Source organism: Hyaena hyaena, unplaced genomic scaffold (genome assembly GCF_003009895.1).
Source record: "Hyaena hyaena isolate Hyena2069 unplaced genomic scaffold, ASM300989v1 scaffold_130, whole genome shotgun sequence".
Lineage (NCBI taxonomy): Eukaryota > Metazoa > Chordata > Mammalia > Carnivora > Hyaenidae > Hyaena > Hyaena hyaena.
Window position 1 is genome coordinate 366,716 of NW_024080762.1, and position 17,600 is coordinate 384,315.

The following is a 17,600-nucleotide window of genomic DNA, read 5'->3' on the forward strand; positions in this document are numbered from 1 at the left end:
AAAAAGTTTTAAAGACAATCTGAACAGATCACTAGTAAAGAGATTAGATCAATAATCAAAACCTCTCAAAAGACAATAGTCCAGGACCAGTCTGCTTGACTGGTGAATTCTACCAACCATTCACTTAATAGCAATCCTTCTCAAACTCTTTAAAAACAAAAACAAACAAACAAACAGAAGAGGGAATGCTTCCAAACTCCTTTTATGAGGCTAGCATCACCCTAATACAAAAACCAGACAAGGACACCACAAGAAAAAATTATGGGCCAATAACATACCTATGAGGAAAATAGATGCAAAAATCTTCAATAAAATATTAGCAAACCAAATTCAACAACACATTAAAAGGATCGTACACCATGCAAATTAAAACCACAGTGAAATACCACCTCATACTTGTTAAATGGCTATTATCAAAAGAAATTACAAGTGTTGGTAACAATACAGAGAAAAGGAAACCTTTGTGCACTGCCCGTAGGGATATAAACTGATGTAGTCACTATGGAAAACACTGTGGAGGTTCCTCAAGAAATTAAAACTAGTACTACCATGTGATCCAGCAATACTACTTCTGGTTATTTTATCTGAAGAAAATGAAAAGCAACCATTAAATATGCTTTATTAAATAAAGAAAATATAAATGCCTGTTCACTGCATCATTATTTACAAGAGCCAAGCTATGGAAACAACCTAAGTGTTCATTCAGTGGATAAAGAAAATGTAACACACATATACACACACACACACAACCAGGCTATTAGTCAGCCATAAAAAAGAATCCTGTCATTTGCGGTAACATGGATATATCTGAGAGTATTATACTAAGTAAGTCTGACAGAGAAAGACAAATACCATATCACCTCATTTATATGTGGAATCTAAAAACAAAACCAAAACCAAAAACAAGCTCACAGATACAGCAAAGAGACTGGTGGCTGCCAGGAATGGATACTGGTGAGGGGCAGGGGAGGAATAAGAAAAGGGACTCAAAAGGTTACAACTCCCAGTTGTAAAACAAGTAAGTCATGGAGATATAATGTATACCATGGTGAGTATAGTTAATAATACTGTGTTGCATATTTAATAGTTGCTAAGAGAGTAAACCTTATTAATTTTCATCAAAAGAAAAACAATTTTTGTAACTATGTAAGGTGACAGATGTTTACTAGATGCTTCTGGTGATCATTTTACAGTGTATACAAATATCAAATAATTACGTTATACACCTGAAACTAATATAATGTTATGTCAATCACACCTCAACCAAAGAAACAACAAAATAACAAGTGTTAGAGGAGAAACTGGAACCTTTGTGCAGTGTTAATGGGAGTGTAAAATACTGTATCCACTGTGGGGAAAAGTATGGCAGTTCTTTCTTTTTTAAATGTTTTTTATATATTTTTGAGAGGCAGAAAGAGACAGCGTGAGCAGGGGAGGGTCAGAGAGAGAGGGAGACACAGAATCTGAAACAGGCTCCAGGCTCTGAGCTGGCTGTCAGCACAGAGACCGACGCAGGGCTCAAACCCACGAACCGTGAGATCATGACCTGAGCCGAAGTCGGACACTTAACCGACTGAGCCACCCAGGTGCCCCAATGGCAGTTCTCTCTTAAGATAGAATTATTATAGAATCCAATAACCCATTTGTGGGTATATATCCCCCCAAATTGAAAGCAGGGTCTCGCAGAGATATCTGCACACTCATGTTCATAGCAGTATTAGTCACAGTAGGGAAAAGGTAGAAACAACCTGTGTCTATTGACAGAAAAATGGATAAACAAAATGCAGTATATCCATAAAATGGAGTATTATTCAGCTTTAAAAAGGAAGGATAGGCTCCTGGGTGGCCCAGTTGTTTAAGCATCTAATTCTTGATCTCAGCTCAGACTGTGAGTTCAAGCCCCATGCTAGGGCTTTAAAAATATTAATTAAAATATTAATAAAATATTAATAAAAAGTAAAATAAAAAGGAAGGAAGTTTTGATACATGTGTTAGCTGGATAAAGCTTGAGGACATTCTGTTAAGTGAAATAAACCAGTCACTAAAAGACAAATATTGTATGATTCCCGCTTATACAAAATGCCTAGAGTAGTTATTCACAGAGATAGAAAGTAGAATGATTGTTGCTAGGTGCTAGGCTAGAAGTAGGGAGCTACTGTTTAATGGGTACAGAGTTTCAGTTTTGCAAATGAAAAGACTTCTGGAGATGGATAATAGTGCTGGCTGCACAAAATGTGAATGTACTTAATACCAGTGGACCATACACTTAAATGGTAAGTTTTATGTTATGTGCATTTTAACCACAATTATACAAAAACAAATTTGAAAAGCCCAAAATAGCCAAAGGAGAATCTGTTCAAAATGCCAAGACTGGAAAGGGGAAACCTGTTGAGCTCAAGTCCAAGGTAGAATGAGCATGGAGCCAAGGTCTCCCTGTCTTCTTGCCATACTAACCCTCCTCAAGAGATAACAATAGATGGCACAAAAACAGACACATAGACCAATGGAACAGAACTGAGAACTCAGAATTGGACCAACACATGTATGGTCGATTAATCTTGACAAAGCAGGAAAGAGTATCCAATGGAAAAAAGACAGCCTCTTTAACAGATGGTGCTGGGAGAACTGGACAGCAACGTGCAGAAGAATGAAACTAGATCATTTTCTCACACCATACACAAAAATAAACTCAAAATGGATGAAAGACCTGAATGTGAGACAGGAAACCATTAAAACCCTAGAGAAGAAAACAGGAAACAATCTCCTTGACCTCAACCACAGCAATTTCTTACTTGACACATCCCCAAAGGCAAGGGAATCAAAAGCAAAAATGAACTATTGGGACCTAATCAAGATAAAAAGCTTCTGTACGGCAAAGGAACAATCAACAAAATAGGGAACTGACAGAATGGGAAGGTAGTTGCAAATGACATATCAGATAAAGGGCTAGTAACCAAAATCTATAAGGAACTCATCAAACTCCACACCCAAAAAAGATATAATCCAGTGAAGAAATGGGCAGAAGACATGAACAGACACTTCTCCAAAGAGGACAACCAGATGGCCAACAGACACACGAAATGATGCTCAGCGTCCCTCATCATCAGGGAAATACAAATCAAAACCACACTGAGATACCACCTCACACCGGTCAGAGTGGCTAAAACGAACAAATCAGGAGACTCTAGATGCTGGCGAGGATGTGGAGAAATGGGCACCCTCCTACACTGTTGGTGGGAATGTAAACTGGTACAGCCCCTCTGGAAAACAGTGTGGAAGTTCCTCAAAAAATTAACAATAGAGCTCCTCTATGACCTAGCAATAGCACTGCTAGGAATTTACCCAAAGGATACAGGAGTGTTGATGCACAGGGGCACATGTACCCCAATGTTCATAGCAGCACTTTCAACAATAGCCAGATCATGAAAAGAACCTAAATATCAACTGACAAATGGATCAAGAAGATATGGTTTAGCTATACAATGGACTACTGCATGGCAATGAGAAAGAATGAAATCTGGCCATGGGTAGCAACATGGATGGAACTCAAGGGTGTTATGCTGAGCGAAATAAGTCAGGCAGAGAAGGACAGATACCATATGTTCTCACTTATAAGTAGAACAGGAGAAACTTAACAGAGGACCATGGGGGAGGGAAGGGGGAAAATAGTTGGGGAGAGGGAGGGAGGGAAACCATGAGAGACTCTTGAATACTGAGAACAAACTGAGGGCTGATGGGGAAGGGGGGGTGATGGCAGGGAGGAGGGCACTTGTTGGGATGAGCACTGGGTATTATATGGAAACCAACTTGACAATAAACTACAAAAGAAAAATAAATAAATAAAAGCTGATTAAACATTTGCAAAAAAAAGAAAAAAGAAAAAAGAAAGAAATCACAATAGATTGGCCCAGTGGTAGGTATGCATAGAGCCTTCCAACAGTGAACCATCACCAGAGTGCAAGTGCTAACTAAATGAAAATCCAAGGTATTACTGGACACCAAGTTACATTTAATCTGAAACATTAAGTTCCCATGGACCTCAATAGGAAGGGGCAATCTGAGAACTATGAAGTTTAAGGGAAATGAAGTTTACAGAGGGGCCAGGTCCAAGCAGAAAGCTGAAAGCCTTGTAGCCCTGTTTGGATCTACAAAAACATATCAGTGGGAGCTGTCACTGGGCCCTAGCCATCAGTTTTTCTGAAATAAATGAATTCTTTAGGGGTTTGTGCAGCTTCCACAAAGATTTGATAGTACAAATATAGCACAATTTAATCTATGCCAACAATTGGATTCTCTTACTAAAACGGAAGTGGCTAAAACTTTCCATAGCTGTCATGTCCCTACCCTTTATGGGAAAAATTCTAAAAATATATCACAGCCCAGATTAGCATGAGGGGGAAGGGTATGTAAATATAATACCAATATAAAATTGCAATTAAAATATCTTATAATTCCAATGTATTTGCTCTTCTATACTTTGGTTCCTGTGGAACCCCATAAATACTGTGAAAAAATAGTATGAACTGACAAAAATTGTTAATTAAATGCTCCTACAATAAAAAGATTCAATAAGAACTACATATCTTTTTAAAAATGTTTTATTATTGGGGCACCTGAGTGGCTTAGTCGGTTAAGCGTCCGACTTTCACTTAGGTCATGATCTCGCGGCTCGTGGGTTTGAGCCCCGCGTCGGGCTCTGTGCTGACTGCCGGCTCAGAGCCTGGAGCCTGTTTCAGTCTGTGACTCCCTCTTTCTGACCCTCCCCTGCTCGCTCGCTCGCTCTCTCTCTCTCCTAGAAATAAATAAAACATAAAAAATTAAAAAAAAATAAAAATAAAAATGTTTTATTATTTATTTTTAGGAGAGAGTGAGATAAAGTATGTGGGGGGGAGGGGCAGAGAGAGAGGGAGAAACAGAATTGGAAGCAGGCTCCAGGCTGTGAGCTATCAGCACAGAGCCCAACACGGGACTTGAACCCACAAACCGTGAGATCATGACCTGAGCCTAAGTTAGACACTTAACCGACTGAGCCACCCAGGCGCCCCAAAGAACTAAATATATTTATAAATGTATTATATCAACAGAACTAAAAAAATAAGAAAATCCATATCAATAGATGCAGAAAAAGCATTCAACAAAATTCAACTCCTATTCATGTTTAAAACTCTCAGCAAACTAGAATAGAAGAGAACTTTCTCAATCTGATAAAGGCTATCTACAAAAACCTCAGTGCTAACAATACTTTCCCCTAAGATCAGGAACAGGCAAGGATGTCAATTCTTACCATTTCTATTCAACACTGTATAGGATATACTAGCCAGTGTCATCTGGGGAAAAAGAAGGGAGGGAGGCAAGAGAGAGTAGATAGATTAGAAAGAATAGAAAACTATATTCATAGACAACAGATCATCTATACACAAAATTCTACAAAAACATCTACAAAAAATCTATGGAACTAAAGAGCTCAGCAACATCAAAGAATACAAAGTCAACATAAAAAAAAATAAGTTGTGTTTCTACACACTAGCAACAAACTATCAGACATTGAGATTCATAAAATTCTGTTTACACTAACAAAAACTATGAAGTATTTATGGATAAATTTAGTTAAATATGTGCAATACCTATTGTGAAAATTAAAGACTGCGGAAGACAAGTATACAACAAAAGAAATAATGAATATAAATAATTATAACATGTTCACAGGTCAGAGGACTCAAAATGAAGATGTCAGTTCTCCCCTAAATGATTTATAGATTCAAAGCAACACAGTAAAAACCCCAGCAGGGTTTGACAGAAAAGCTGATTCTAAAATTTATATGGAAATGCAAATGATCTAAAACAGCCAGAACAACTCTGAAGAACAAATTTGGAGGAATTATACTACCTGCTTCGAAAATTACAACAAAGTTTAAGTAATCAAGTCTCTTTCTGGAATAAAAATAGACATATAGGTCAACAGAACAGAGAGTCCAGAAATATGCCCACACATATATCACAAATTGATTTTCATAAAGGTACCAAGGTAATTCAATGAGCAAAGGCTAGTCTTTCAACAAATGGTGCTGGAACATTTGCTATCTATTTGCAGAAAAATGAATCCAGACCCTTAATTCTTACCATACATTAAAAATTAACTCAATGGTTCCAGAAGTAGATTCCCTAAGATCCATGATCATATTTCATAATTAGTAATTTTTCTCAATACCAAATTGCTTTAATTAAGGAGAAGGGGCCCTAGTAAACATTAGTGTTATCAGATAACACTAAAAATTCATAATGGACCATAAGCCTAAACCTAAGAGCTAAAACTTTAACATTTCCAGAAGAAAACAGAAAATTATTATTGCAATCTTGGAGTTGACAAAAATTTCTAAAACAGCATAAAAAACATGAGCCATAGGGGCATCTGGATGGCTCAGTTGGTTAAGCATCCAACTGTTAGCCTCGGCCCAGGTCATGATTTCCCAGTTTGAGAGACTGAGCCTTCCATCAGGCTCTGCAATGACAGTGCAAAGCCTGCTTGGGATTCTATCTCTCCTCCTCCCATGCTTGCTTGCTTGCTCTCTTGCTCTCTCTCAAAATAAATAAATGAATTTTGGGGGAAAAAAAAGCATGAGCCATAAAGAAAAGAAAAAAGGACTTCATCAAAATGTTAGTTTTCTGCTCATCAAAAGATGTAAGAAATAAAAAGGTAAGCCACATATATCTGCAGAAGGTATTTCTGATAAAAGAGCTGTAAACAGAATAAGAACTCCTTTAATTCAAATATAAAAAGACAACTGAATTAAAAATGGTTAAAAGATATGAAGAGGCACTACACCAATAAGACCTACAAATGGCAAATATAGGCATATATCATTTTATTGCACTTCACTTTTGTGCAATACTTAACTTCTGTGCTTCACATATACTTTTTTGTAACAAATGGAATGTTTGTGGCAAGCCTGTGCAAAGCAAGGCATATTGGCACCATTTTTCCAAGAGCATTTGCTCACTTCATATCTTTGTGTCATATTTTAGTCATTCTCACATTTCATATTATCACTATATTTGTTAGGGTGACCTGTGATCAGTGATCTTTGGAGTCATGAGCGACACTCATCTAAGATAGCAAACTTAATAAATGTTGTATATGTTCTGACTGCTCTGCTGACCAGCCATTTCCCCATCTCTCTCCCTCTCCTTGGGCCTCTCAATTCCCTGAGACACAACAATACATAATTAAGCCAAGTAATAACCCCACAGTGAAATGGCCTCTAACTGTTCAAGTGAAAGAAGGAGTCACATGTCTCTCACGTTGAATCAAAAGCTAGAAATGATTAAGCTCAGTGAGGAAGGCACGGTGAAAGCTGGTCAAAAGCTAAGTCACTTGCACTAAACATGTGGTGCAAGCAAAATGGTGCCAAGCAAGTTAGCCAAGTTGTGAATGCAAAGGAAAAGTTCCTGAAGGAAATTACCAGTGCTATTCCAGGGAACACATGAATGATTCAAAAGTGAAAATAGTCTTATTGCTGATACAGAGAAAGTTTTACTGGTCTGGACAGAAGATCACCAGCCACAACATTCCCTTAAGCCACAGCCTAATCCAGAGCAAGGCCCAAACTCTTTTCAATTCTATGAAGGCTGATGAGAGGTGAGGAAGCTGCAAAAGAAGTCTGAAGCCAGCACAGGTTGGTTCAGGAGGTGTAGGGAAAACATAACATAAAGGTGCAAGGTGAAGAAGCAAGTTATCCACAAGATCCTGCTCAGATAATAATGAAGGTGACTACACTAAACATAAGATTTTAAATGTAGGTGAAACAGACTTATACTGGAAGATGTTGTCTCAGACTTTCATAGCTAAAGAGGAGAAGTCGATTCTGGGCTTCAAAGGACAGGCTGGTTCTGTTAAGAGCTAATGTAGCTGGTGACTTGAAGTTGAGGCCAATGCTCATTTACCATTCCAAAAATCCAAGGGCCCTTTACAATTATGGTAAATCTACTTTGCCTGTGTTCTATCTAAATGGAACAGCATAAGCTGGATGATAGCAGATCTGTTTACAGCATGGTTTACTGAACATCTGAAACCCACTGTTGAGACCTAATGCTCAATGAAAGATTCCTTTCAAAATGTGACTGCACACTGACAAGGCACCTAGTCCCAAGAGTTCTGATGAATATGTATGACAAGATGAATGCTCTTTTCATGCCTGCAAACACAACAGTCATTCTACAGCCCATGGATCAACAAGTCATTTTGACTTTCAAGTTTTATTTAAGAACTGCACTTCATAAGGTGAACTACCTTAGAGGGTCTTCTGATGGATCTGGACAAAGTAAACTGAAAATCTTCTGGAAAGAATTAAGCATTCTAGACGCCACTCAGAACATTCCTGATTCAGAGAAAGAGGTCAAAATATCAACATGAACAGGAGTTTGGAAGAAGTGGATTCCAATCCTCTTGGAAGATTTTCAGGGGTTCAGGACTTGAGTGGAGGAAGTACCTGCAGATGTGGTGGAAACATCAAGAGAGCTAGAAGTGGAGCTTGAAGAAAGGACTGAATTACTACAATATCATGATAGGACTTTAACAAATGAGGAGTTGCTTCTTTCGGGTGAGCAAAGGTGGTTTCTTGAGATGAAAACTGCTCCTGGTGAAGATGCTGTGAAGACTGCTGAAATGACAACAAAGGATTTAGTATAGACATAAGCTTAGTTGATAAAGCAGCAGCAGGGTTTGAGAGGATCGGCTCCAATTTTGAAAGGAGTTCTACTGTGGGGAAAATGCTATCAAAAAGCATCACATGTTGTTTGAGAAATCATTTGTGAAGGGAAGAGTCAATCAATACAGCAAAGTTCACTGTTGTCTTATTGTAAGAAATTGTCACAGCCACCCCAACCTTCAGCACCCACCACCCTGCTCAGTCAGCAGCCATCATCATTAAGGCAAGACCCTCTACCAGCAAGAAAATTATGACTCACCGAAAGCTTAGACAGTGGTTAGCATTTTTCAGCCATAGAGTATTTTTTAATTAAGGTATATACACTGTTTTTTTAAATTTTTGAAATGTTCATTTGTTTATTTATTTACTTAGAGAGAGAGGAGAGAGGAGGAGGTAGAGAGAAAATCCCAGGCAGGCTCTGTACTGTCAGTGCAAAGCCCAACGTGGGGCTCAATCTCACAAACTATGAGATCATGACTTGAGCTGAAATCCAGAGTCAGACACTTAACCAACTCAGCCACTCAGGCGTCCCTGTACACTATTGTTTGTTTTTTTTTTTTAAACAAGATGCTATGGCATATTTAACAGATACAGTGTAATATAAACCTAACATATACACTGGGAAATAAAAAAATTCATTTCTTTCACTTCATTGTCCTCATTTCATTGCAGTGCTTTAGTACGTAACCTGTAATATCTCCAAGGTACACCTATCAACACACAAAAAGTTGTTCACTGTCATTAGTCATTAAGGGAATGCAAATTAAAACCATCACGAGGTGCCACTGGACACCCTTGAGAATAGTTAAGACTGACAATACCAAGTGGTAGTGAGGACATGGAACAACCAGAACCTTCACACACTGCTTGTGGGAACGCGACTTTTAAAACAGCTATGCAGTTTCTTATAAACACAGATGTACTATATGACCCTGCATCAGTTCCTCTCTTGGGAATTTATCAAAGAAAAATTAAACTATAGGTTCATACAAAGGATTGTATACAAATGGCTATACCAGCATCATTCATACTAACAAAATGGAAACAACCCAAAGGTTTACCAAAAGGTGAATGGATATGAACAAATGAGGTTTATGTAGACAAGTAAACGCTAGTCAGTAATGAAAAGGAATGAACAATATAGATGAATCTCGAAAGCATTATGCTAAGTGGAAAAAGCCAAACACAAAAGACTACATATTATAGGATTTAATTTACATGAAAATTTACAGAAAGCAAAATAGGAGCTACAGAAAGCAGATCCGAGGGTAAGCAGAGGGGACTGACTACAACGGGGTACAAGGAAACTTTAAGGGTTATTTGGAAAGTTCTACATCACAACTGTGGTGGTGGTTACACAACTATGTTCATTCTCAAAACACATCAAATTGAACACTGAAAATTAGTGATTTTATGCAAATTGTACCTCAATAAAACTGAGTTTTAAAAAGCATTTAGTAAGGACCCTGGGTGGCTCAGCCAGTAAGTGCCCGGCTTTGGCTCAGGTCATGATCTTGTAGTCCATGGGTTTGACCCCCATTTCGGGCTCTGTGCTGACAGCTCAGAGCCTGGAGCCTGCTTCAGATTCCATGTCTCCTTCTCTCTCTCTGCCCCTGTCCCGCTCACACTTTCTCTCTCTCTCAAAAGTAAATAAACATTAAAAAAATTATTTTAAAGGATTTAATAAAGATTTTTAAATTTTTTTAATGTTTATTTTTGAGAGAGATACTGACAGAGTGCAAGCAGAGGAGGGGCAGAGAGAGAGAGAGGGAGACACACAATCTGAGGCAGGCTCCAGGCTCTAAGCTTCAGTGCAGAGCCTGATGTGGGGCTCAAACTCACGAACCGTGAGATCATTACGTGAGCCATAGCTGGAGGCTTAACCAACTGGGCCACCCAGGCTCCCAAAATTTTTTAAAAACTATTATTCAATAGGGGTTCCTGGCTGGCTCAGTTAGTAGAGCATGTGACTCTTGGTCTCAGGATCAGGAGTTCAAGCCCCACGCTGGATGTGAAGCCTACCTACAATTTTTTTAAAAGTATTATCCAATATATAAGGTATATATGTATAAGCAACATGCAACAAACTGCGGAGTTACCACTGTATTTCTCAATAGTGGGTCTTTGGAATTTGATAAAGTTAGTTTTATAACTGCATTGCAAAAATCATTTCACGTATGATACAAAGAAACCTCTATCAGTTTGCAACAATATTTACCACTGGTACAAACAGATGGAGCAGACAAAGCACAGGATGTCCTCTTATGTCTGAGGAAGCCAAATTGCCCTAATGTCATCATTCAGCAAAGTCTCACAATATTCAGAGGAAAACGTAGCTGTGTCCTAGGCATTCCCCAGTCTACCATGTGAAATATTCTTCATTCAAAGCTGAAGAGATCTTATCTTCTGCAAATGATACAAGCCCTAACAGTGATAAATAAAGCAAAAATAATACACCCATTGCTGCAGTTTTAAAAATCACAAGGAACACAAAGAGGGTTTTGCAGGTCACTTCACATTCAAGTATAAGGCTATATTCCATGTAAGTGGAGAGACGGATCTTACAATGTACAATTGTGAGATGCTGCCATTCTAATACAATAGAATGTGTAAGGGATCCACCAAAAATTCATCTTTTAAATATTTTGACTTATTTGTTTATGCTGTTTCTCCCCACTAGAAGGCTGACAATCCATGATGATAGGCATTTCTTTGTTTACTGCTATAGCCCTAGCACCTAGAGCAATTCCTACTATGTAATAATTGCTCAATAAATATCTGTTAAGTGAGGGGCGCTTGGGTGGCTCAGTCGGTTAAGCGTCCAACTTCGGCTCAGGTCATGATCTCGCGGTTTGTGGGTTCAAGCCCCGCGTCGGGCTCTGTGCTGACTGCTCAAGGCCTGGAGCCTGCTTCAGATTCTGTATCTCCCTCTCTCTCTGATCCTCCCATGCTCACACTGTCTCTCTCTCTCAGAAACAAATAAAAAAAACCCATAAAAACATTAAAAAATTTAAATATCTGTTAAGTGAATAAATTATGCCTATGTTGATATTCAGTAAATATTTGTACAAATTTATTATGTCTATGTAGATATTATTCGCAGGTAAATTATGTAATAACCTTCTCTTATATTTCCTTTCTTTTACAATTCTTTGACTATTGTCTTGTTTCTTCATCTTGTTTTTAAATACCAGTTCAAACAAACTTTCAAGCAAAATGACTGTTATTTTCTCCTTTGTTTCTTCATTTCAAAAATTTCCTACAAGACATGTGTGTTCAGAATAAAGAACAAATGCACCTTTATAAAATTAGTTTTATAGAGGGCTATATATGTTAATAATAGCATGCTTCAAGTTTTCTATTTCCTCAAATCCACCCCTCTGCATATATTCTTTACCTTCTTTGGAAAACCCTCCACACATTTCTCTATAAGTTTACCTGGTCTCAACCCAGTTAAGAATCTTTTATAATACTGGTTAATCTCAATCCTTTGATCCACTTTGATTCCCAAAACAGAACCCTAAACCCCTTCAGTACATTTCTGTATTTCCTACTGCTAAAGCACATTCAATAAATGTTTAATTTGTTGAACCTGATGAATTTCTGTGAGACTGAAGAAGCTTGAGGGTACAAAAATTAATGTAAAGCTACAAAGATAAAGAAATATATTTGCATATTATTCTATATGCATAAAACCTACCAGCAGTGTGGGTCCTTGGGAAATGAAGAAATGACCTGATATAACGATGGTGAGAACCAGATACCCAGATTCTTCACTGGAGTCAAAAACCTTGAAAAAGAAAAAGACAGTGAAAGAAATGTGCGTAAGACAACACATTTCTGTAATACCAGTAAATGTATAATATCTTCTCACACTGAGTTTCCTACGCTGAACATTTCCATTCCTTCCCTTTAATCCTTAGGGGCGACTGGGTGGCTCACTCAGTTAAACGTCCAACTTCGGCTCAGGTCATGATCTCACGGTTCATGACTTTGAGGCCCACACTGGGCTCTCTGCTGACAGCTCGGAGCCTGAAGCCTGCTTCAGATTCTGTATCTCCCTCTCTCTCTGCCCCTCCCCCGCTCATTCTCTCTCTCTAAAAAAATAAATAAACATTAAAAAAAAATTACAAATCTACAATCATTTACTTATGGTTTCAAATTTCTCCTCTACAGGGGCGAACAGCCAGCTTTTTAAAAATAGAACTAAAACATGTATTTTGAAATGAAAAGAATACTAGATTAAAAATAAGGAGACGTGGGCCTTAAGCGAATCACTTTTCTGTAACATTTTAATAAGTCATTAATTATCTTTGAGCCTTAATTTCCTTTCTGTAAAATGGGGGTAATGCCCTACAGGGGTGCTAGGAGACTTCAGAGTCCTCCTTTCATCAGCCATATAATCTATTTTTACAATCCCTCAAAATCTGGTGCTTTCCCTTGCATTAACTTTATAATTTGTCAATGTCACTCTTAAAACATGGTGCCCAAAACTGACCATAATGCACTTGGTGTGGTCTAACAATCTCCTACTTTTTACACTAATGCAGCCTAGAATCACATTAACCTTTTGAGGGGGTAGTCTCATTAGAAGAATGATCTAATATCAGCAAAACCTCTTAAAACTTCATCACTTATATTGGTAAATCAGACTTTGATCTTTTTCATCTGAACCTAAATTTAAGACCTTGCATTTATTCTCCTTATATTTTATCTTGTTAAATTTGGTCCATAGTTTTGGTGGGGAGTTGAGGCAATGAAATAAAAATGTCAAGGAGAACATGACTGATAGATACAGAAGAATAGGAGTTGGGTCTTAAGTGACTACCTTGTATAGGTGGTTTTCATATACTGTAAGGTAAACATTCTTATATAAATAATAAGATGAAATTATGGATTCACCTCAATGCTCAAAGCTCAAAACAATTGACACATACCTAACTCAAATATGACTTTATGAGGTTACTATATTCTACTGAGAAATAATGTTCTTATAATTTCATATGTGGGGTTTACAGCTTTAATGCTATATTTAAACTTAAAATTTCCTACCGAGTTTCCTCTAATTCACTTTAAATTCCAACCTTAAAAAAACCTGAAGGATATTTTAGATGTCAAGAAAGGTATGCTAAAATCTAAACTTCAGTGGCTATTATTCTGCCTTTTTCCCAGTATTAGGAACTCAGCTATTTGTGATACTCTTCCTGCCACAGTTTAAATGGATTATCTTTTATACTTCATGACCACTTAAAACCACAAGGATAGCTAGGCATCAAGAAGAGCTTTCAAAACTAGAGCCTGGTCAACAAATTCTTTGGGAGGCAATATGTTAATATGACTATTTTTTTTAGAAATGTAATATACATCCTAAAAATACCCCCAAAAAGTGTCCCACACTTAAATGTACAACTCAGTGAATGATGATAATGCAAACACATGAGAATTACCACCTGGGTGAAGAAACAGAACATTGCCAGCCTTCCAGAAGGTACCTTAGTGCCATCTCTCAATCCTCCCCCTAAGACAACTTGATTTCCAACACCATAGTTTAGCTTTATTTGTAAGAACAGAATCATACAGAAATAATCATTTTATGTCTGGCTTCATCGATGTTGTTGCATGTACCTAGTTCATTCATTTTCTTTACTGTATAGTACCATTCTATGACTACACCACAATTTATTTTTTCATTCTTTTGTCCATGAATATTGTTTTCTAGTTTAGGTCTACCACTAACAATGCTGTTATGAACATTTTTATATATGTCTTTCGTTGGGTAGGAACACTCACTATGGAGACCCCAATTCATTCCAAATTATTTTAAAAGTTTTTCAAGTGGTGACTAAGGACTTCCAAGAGAATCCCAGGACACTTCTCCCCTGCACTCCAAACTGCTACAACTAATTGCCCACTCATGATCTCTTAAAGGTCCAATAGTCACTTCAAAATTAACAGCCCCTAACTCCAAGTCCAAACCTTCCATTCATTCATTTATTCATTCAATATTTACAAAGTGTCGAGCAAGTGACATCTGTTGCCCATCACCGGGAGTAGAAATCCAAACATTTCTGCCCACTGCATTTTGGTACTGGAGTCACTATGGAAAACACAACACAGTCAAGTACTGGATGGAACAGCTCTTTACTCACATACAGAATAAACAGAGCAAGAATAGCATCAGTAGTGGGGGTCAGTTCCCCCAGGCAGGGGAGAGAGAGCAGATCTCCATACAGAGCAGCTGACCTGTGCTCACCCCTCTGGCGCTGCAGGAGAAGGGCCCCAGTCCCTCCCCCAAAGGGACAGATACAGCAGTAGGGTTGTCTGGATTCCATATAATACGTAAGCAGAACAAAGGAGCACAGGCTTTGAGGACTCCCACTTGGAGAGAGAAGTATTCCAGGCTTCAGGCCCATTCTTACTGTCTAGGCCAAAAGGAGCTGAAAGACTACATGCTCAAAAGACTGCCTTCCCAACACAAAGCACATACCATGTGCCAGGCTGTTTTAAGTATCTCACTCCCACAGTTTCACATCAAAGAATGTAATTCTTAGGTAAATTGTGGAATCATTCTTAAACCCTCTCCTTTCCTCATGCCCAAAGCAATCCATCAGCATGTCCTTCATGTCCATCTTCAAAATATTCAGAATCCAACCACTTCTCACAGGTCTGGTCTGAGTTAACATCTCTAGTTATATTAGCATAATAACCTTCTAACTGGCTTTCCCTTTGTGTTCTTGCTCCCCTTTCCCATACAGTTTATTCTCAATAATGTATCCAGAGTGATCTTTTTTTTTTTTTTTTAAGTTTATTTTGAGAGAGAAGGAGGAAAAGTGCAAGGGCTGAGAGAGACGGAGACAGAGAATCCCAATGAGGCTCCATGCTATCAGCACAGAGCCCGACATGGGGCTTGATCCTGTGAACTGTGAGATCATGACCTGAGCTGAAATCAAGAGTCAGACACTTAACTAACTGAACCACCCAGGAGCCCCCTCCAGAGTGTTTTAAAACCTAAGTTAGATCAAAGCCCTGCATCTCATTACAGAAACCCATGCAAAGTATTTGACAACACAGCCCCCACTGCCCCTCTGCTCTCTTCACCCTTGGGCACTCTGTTCCATCCATACTGGCCTCCTTGCTGCTTCCTGAACCTACTAGGAAAATTCATGATTATAAATCTCAGGGCTTTTTCACTCCTGTTCTACCTAAAATTCTCTTCTCTTAGATTCACATAACCCACTCCATCTTCTTTAGTCTTTGCTTAAATGTCACCTTTTCAGGTGATAATGTTTCCTGACCATCCTACTGAAACTGCCACCAATTTCTCTCATTACCCAAACCAGATGGCTCCTATTCCTTTTCCCAGCTTTTCTTTTCTCCATAGTTCTTTCCACTTTTGTTACTTTATATTTACTTGTTATCTATGTATCTTCTTTAAAATGTAATTGATAAATGGGATTATAAACAATACTCAATCTGAAAGTCAGAATAAGAATAAAAAGGGAACAAAGAACAGATGGCACAAATACCAAATACCAAGATTATACACTTATACCCACTCTATCAATGATCAATCACATTAAGTGTAAATGGCTTAAATATCCCAATAAAAGGCAATCTGACAATAGGACAAAAAGATAAGGCACAACTATATTCTGCCTATAAGAAATGCACTTTATTTTATTTTTATTTTGATGTGTATTCATTTTTGCAAGAGAGAGAGTATGTGTGAGCAGGGGAGGGGCAGAGAGAGAGGGAGACACAGAGGGTCTTAAAGCAGACTCCAGGCTGCAAGCTGTTGGCACAGAGTCTGATGTGGGGCCAGAACTCATAAACTGCGAGATCATGTGACCTCAGCCGAAGTAGAAGGCTCACTCGACTAAGCCACCTAAGCACTCTGAAATGCATTTTATTGATTTTTTTAAATGTTTGTTTATTTTTGAGAGAGAGAGAGATAAGAGAGAGAGCATGTGTGCACGAGCACGCATGAACAGAAGAGAGGAAGAGAGAGAGAGAGACACAGAATCCAAAGCAGGCTCCAGACTCTGAGCTGTTAGCACAAAGCCCGATATGGGGCTCGAACCCACGAAATAGGAGATCATGACCTGAGCCGAAGTCCGATGCTTAACCAACTGAGTCATCCAGGTGCCCCACATTTTAAATATAAAAACATGAACAGGTTAAAAACAAAAGAGTGGGAAAAATATAATGCCACATGAATACTAGTCAAAAGAAAGTTGAAGTATCTATATTAACATTAGCAAGAGTATCAAAAAGTATAGAGGAGGTCATTTTATAGTGATACAGGACTAGGTTAATTAAGAGACATAATTATCCTAAACATTTATGTCCCCAATAACAGAACTTAAAAATACATGAAGCAATAATTGACAAAACTATAGGGGAATATGGACACATGCATAATTACAATCAGAGAGGTCAATGCCCTTCTCTCAAAAATTGATAGAACAAGTATACAGAAAATCAGCAAATGTATCGTAGACGTGAACAACACTATCATCCAACATAACCCGATTGACATTTATAAAATACTTCACCCAATACCAGCAAAAATACAGATTCTTCTCAAGTACACACAGAGCATTTATCAAAATAGACAAAATTCTGGGACATAAAACAAGTCTTGGTAAATTTATAAGTATGCTCTCTGAGCACAGTTAAACTAGAAATCAGTAACAGAAAGATCTCTGAAAAAAAAATCACCAAATATTTGAAACCAAGTAATACACTTCTAAATAACCCATTGGTAAATAAGAAATTAAAAGGGAAATTAGGAAGTATTTTGAAATGAGTGCAATTCACCATGTTAACAAACTCCAAAAGAAAAATCATATGATCACCTCAGTAATGAGAGAATACAGAAAAATCATCTGACAA

At 38.0% G+C, this 17,600-nt stretch overlaps 1 protein-coding gene across 1 annotated transcript in view; it reads right to left on the minus strand.

Annotated features, from left to right (window-relative positions):
- REC114 (REC114 meiotic recombination protein) overlaps positions 1-17,600 on the minus strand; it is a 119,310-nt gene that overhangs the window by 87,391 nt on the left and 14,319 nt on the right. Inside the window, exon 2 of the mRNA XM_039237837.1 lies at positions 12,406-12,495. Coding sequence (XP_039093768.1) covers positions 12,406-12,495 — 90 coding nt within the window. The remainder of the gene's footprint in view (positions 1-12,405; positions 12,496-17,600) is intronic.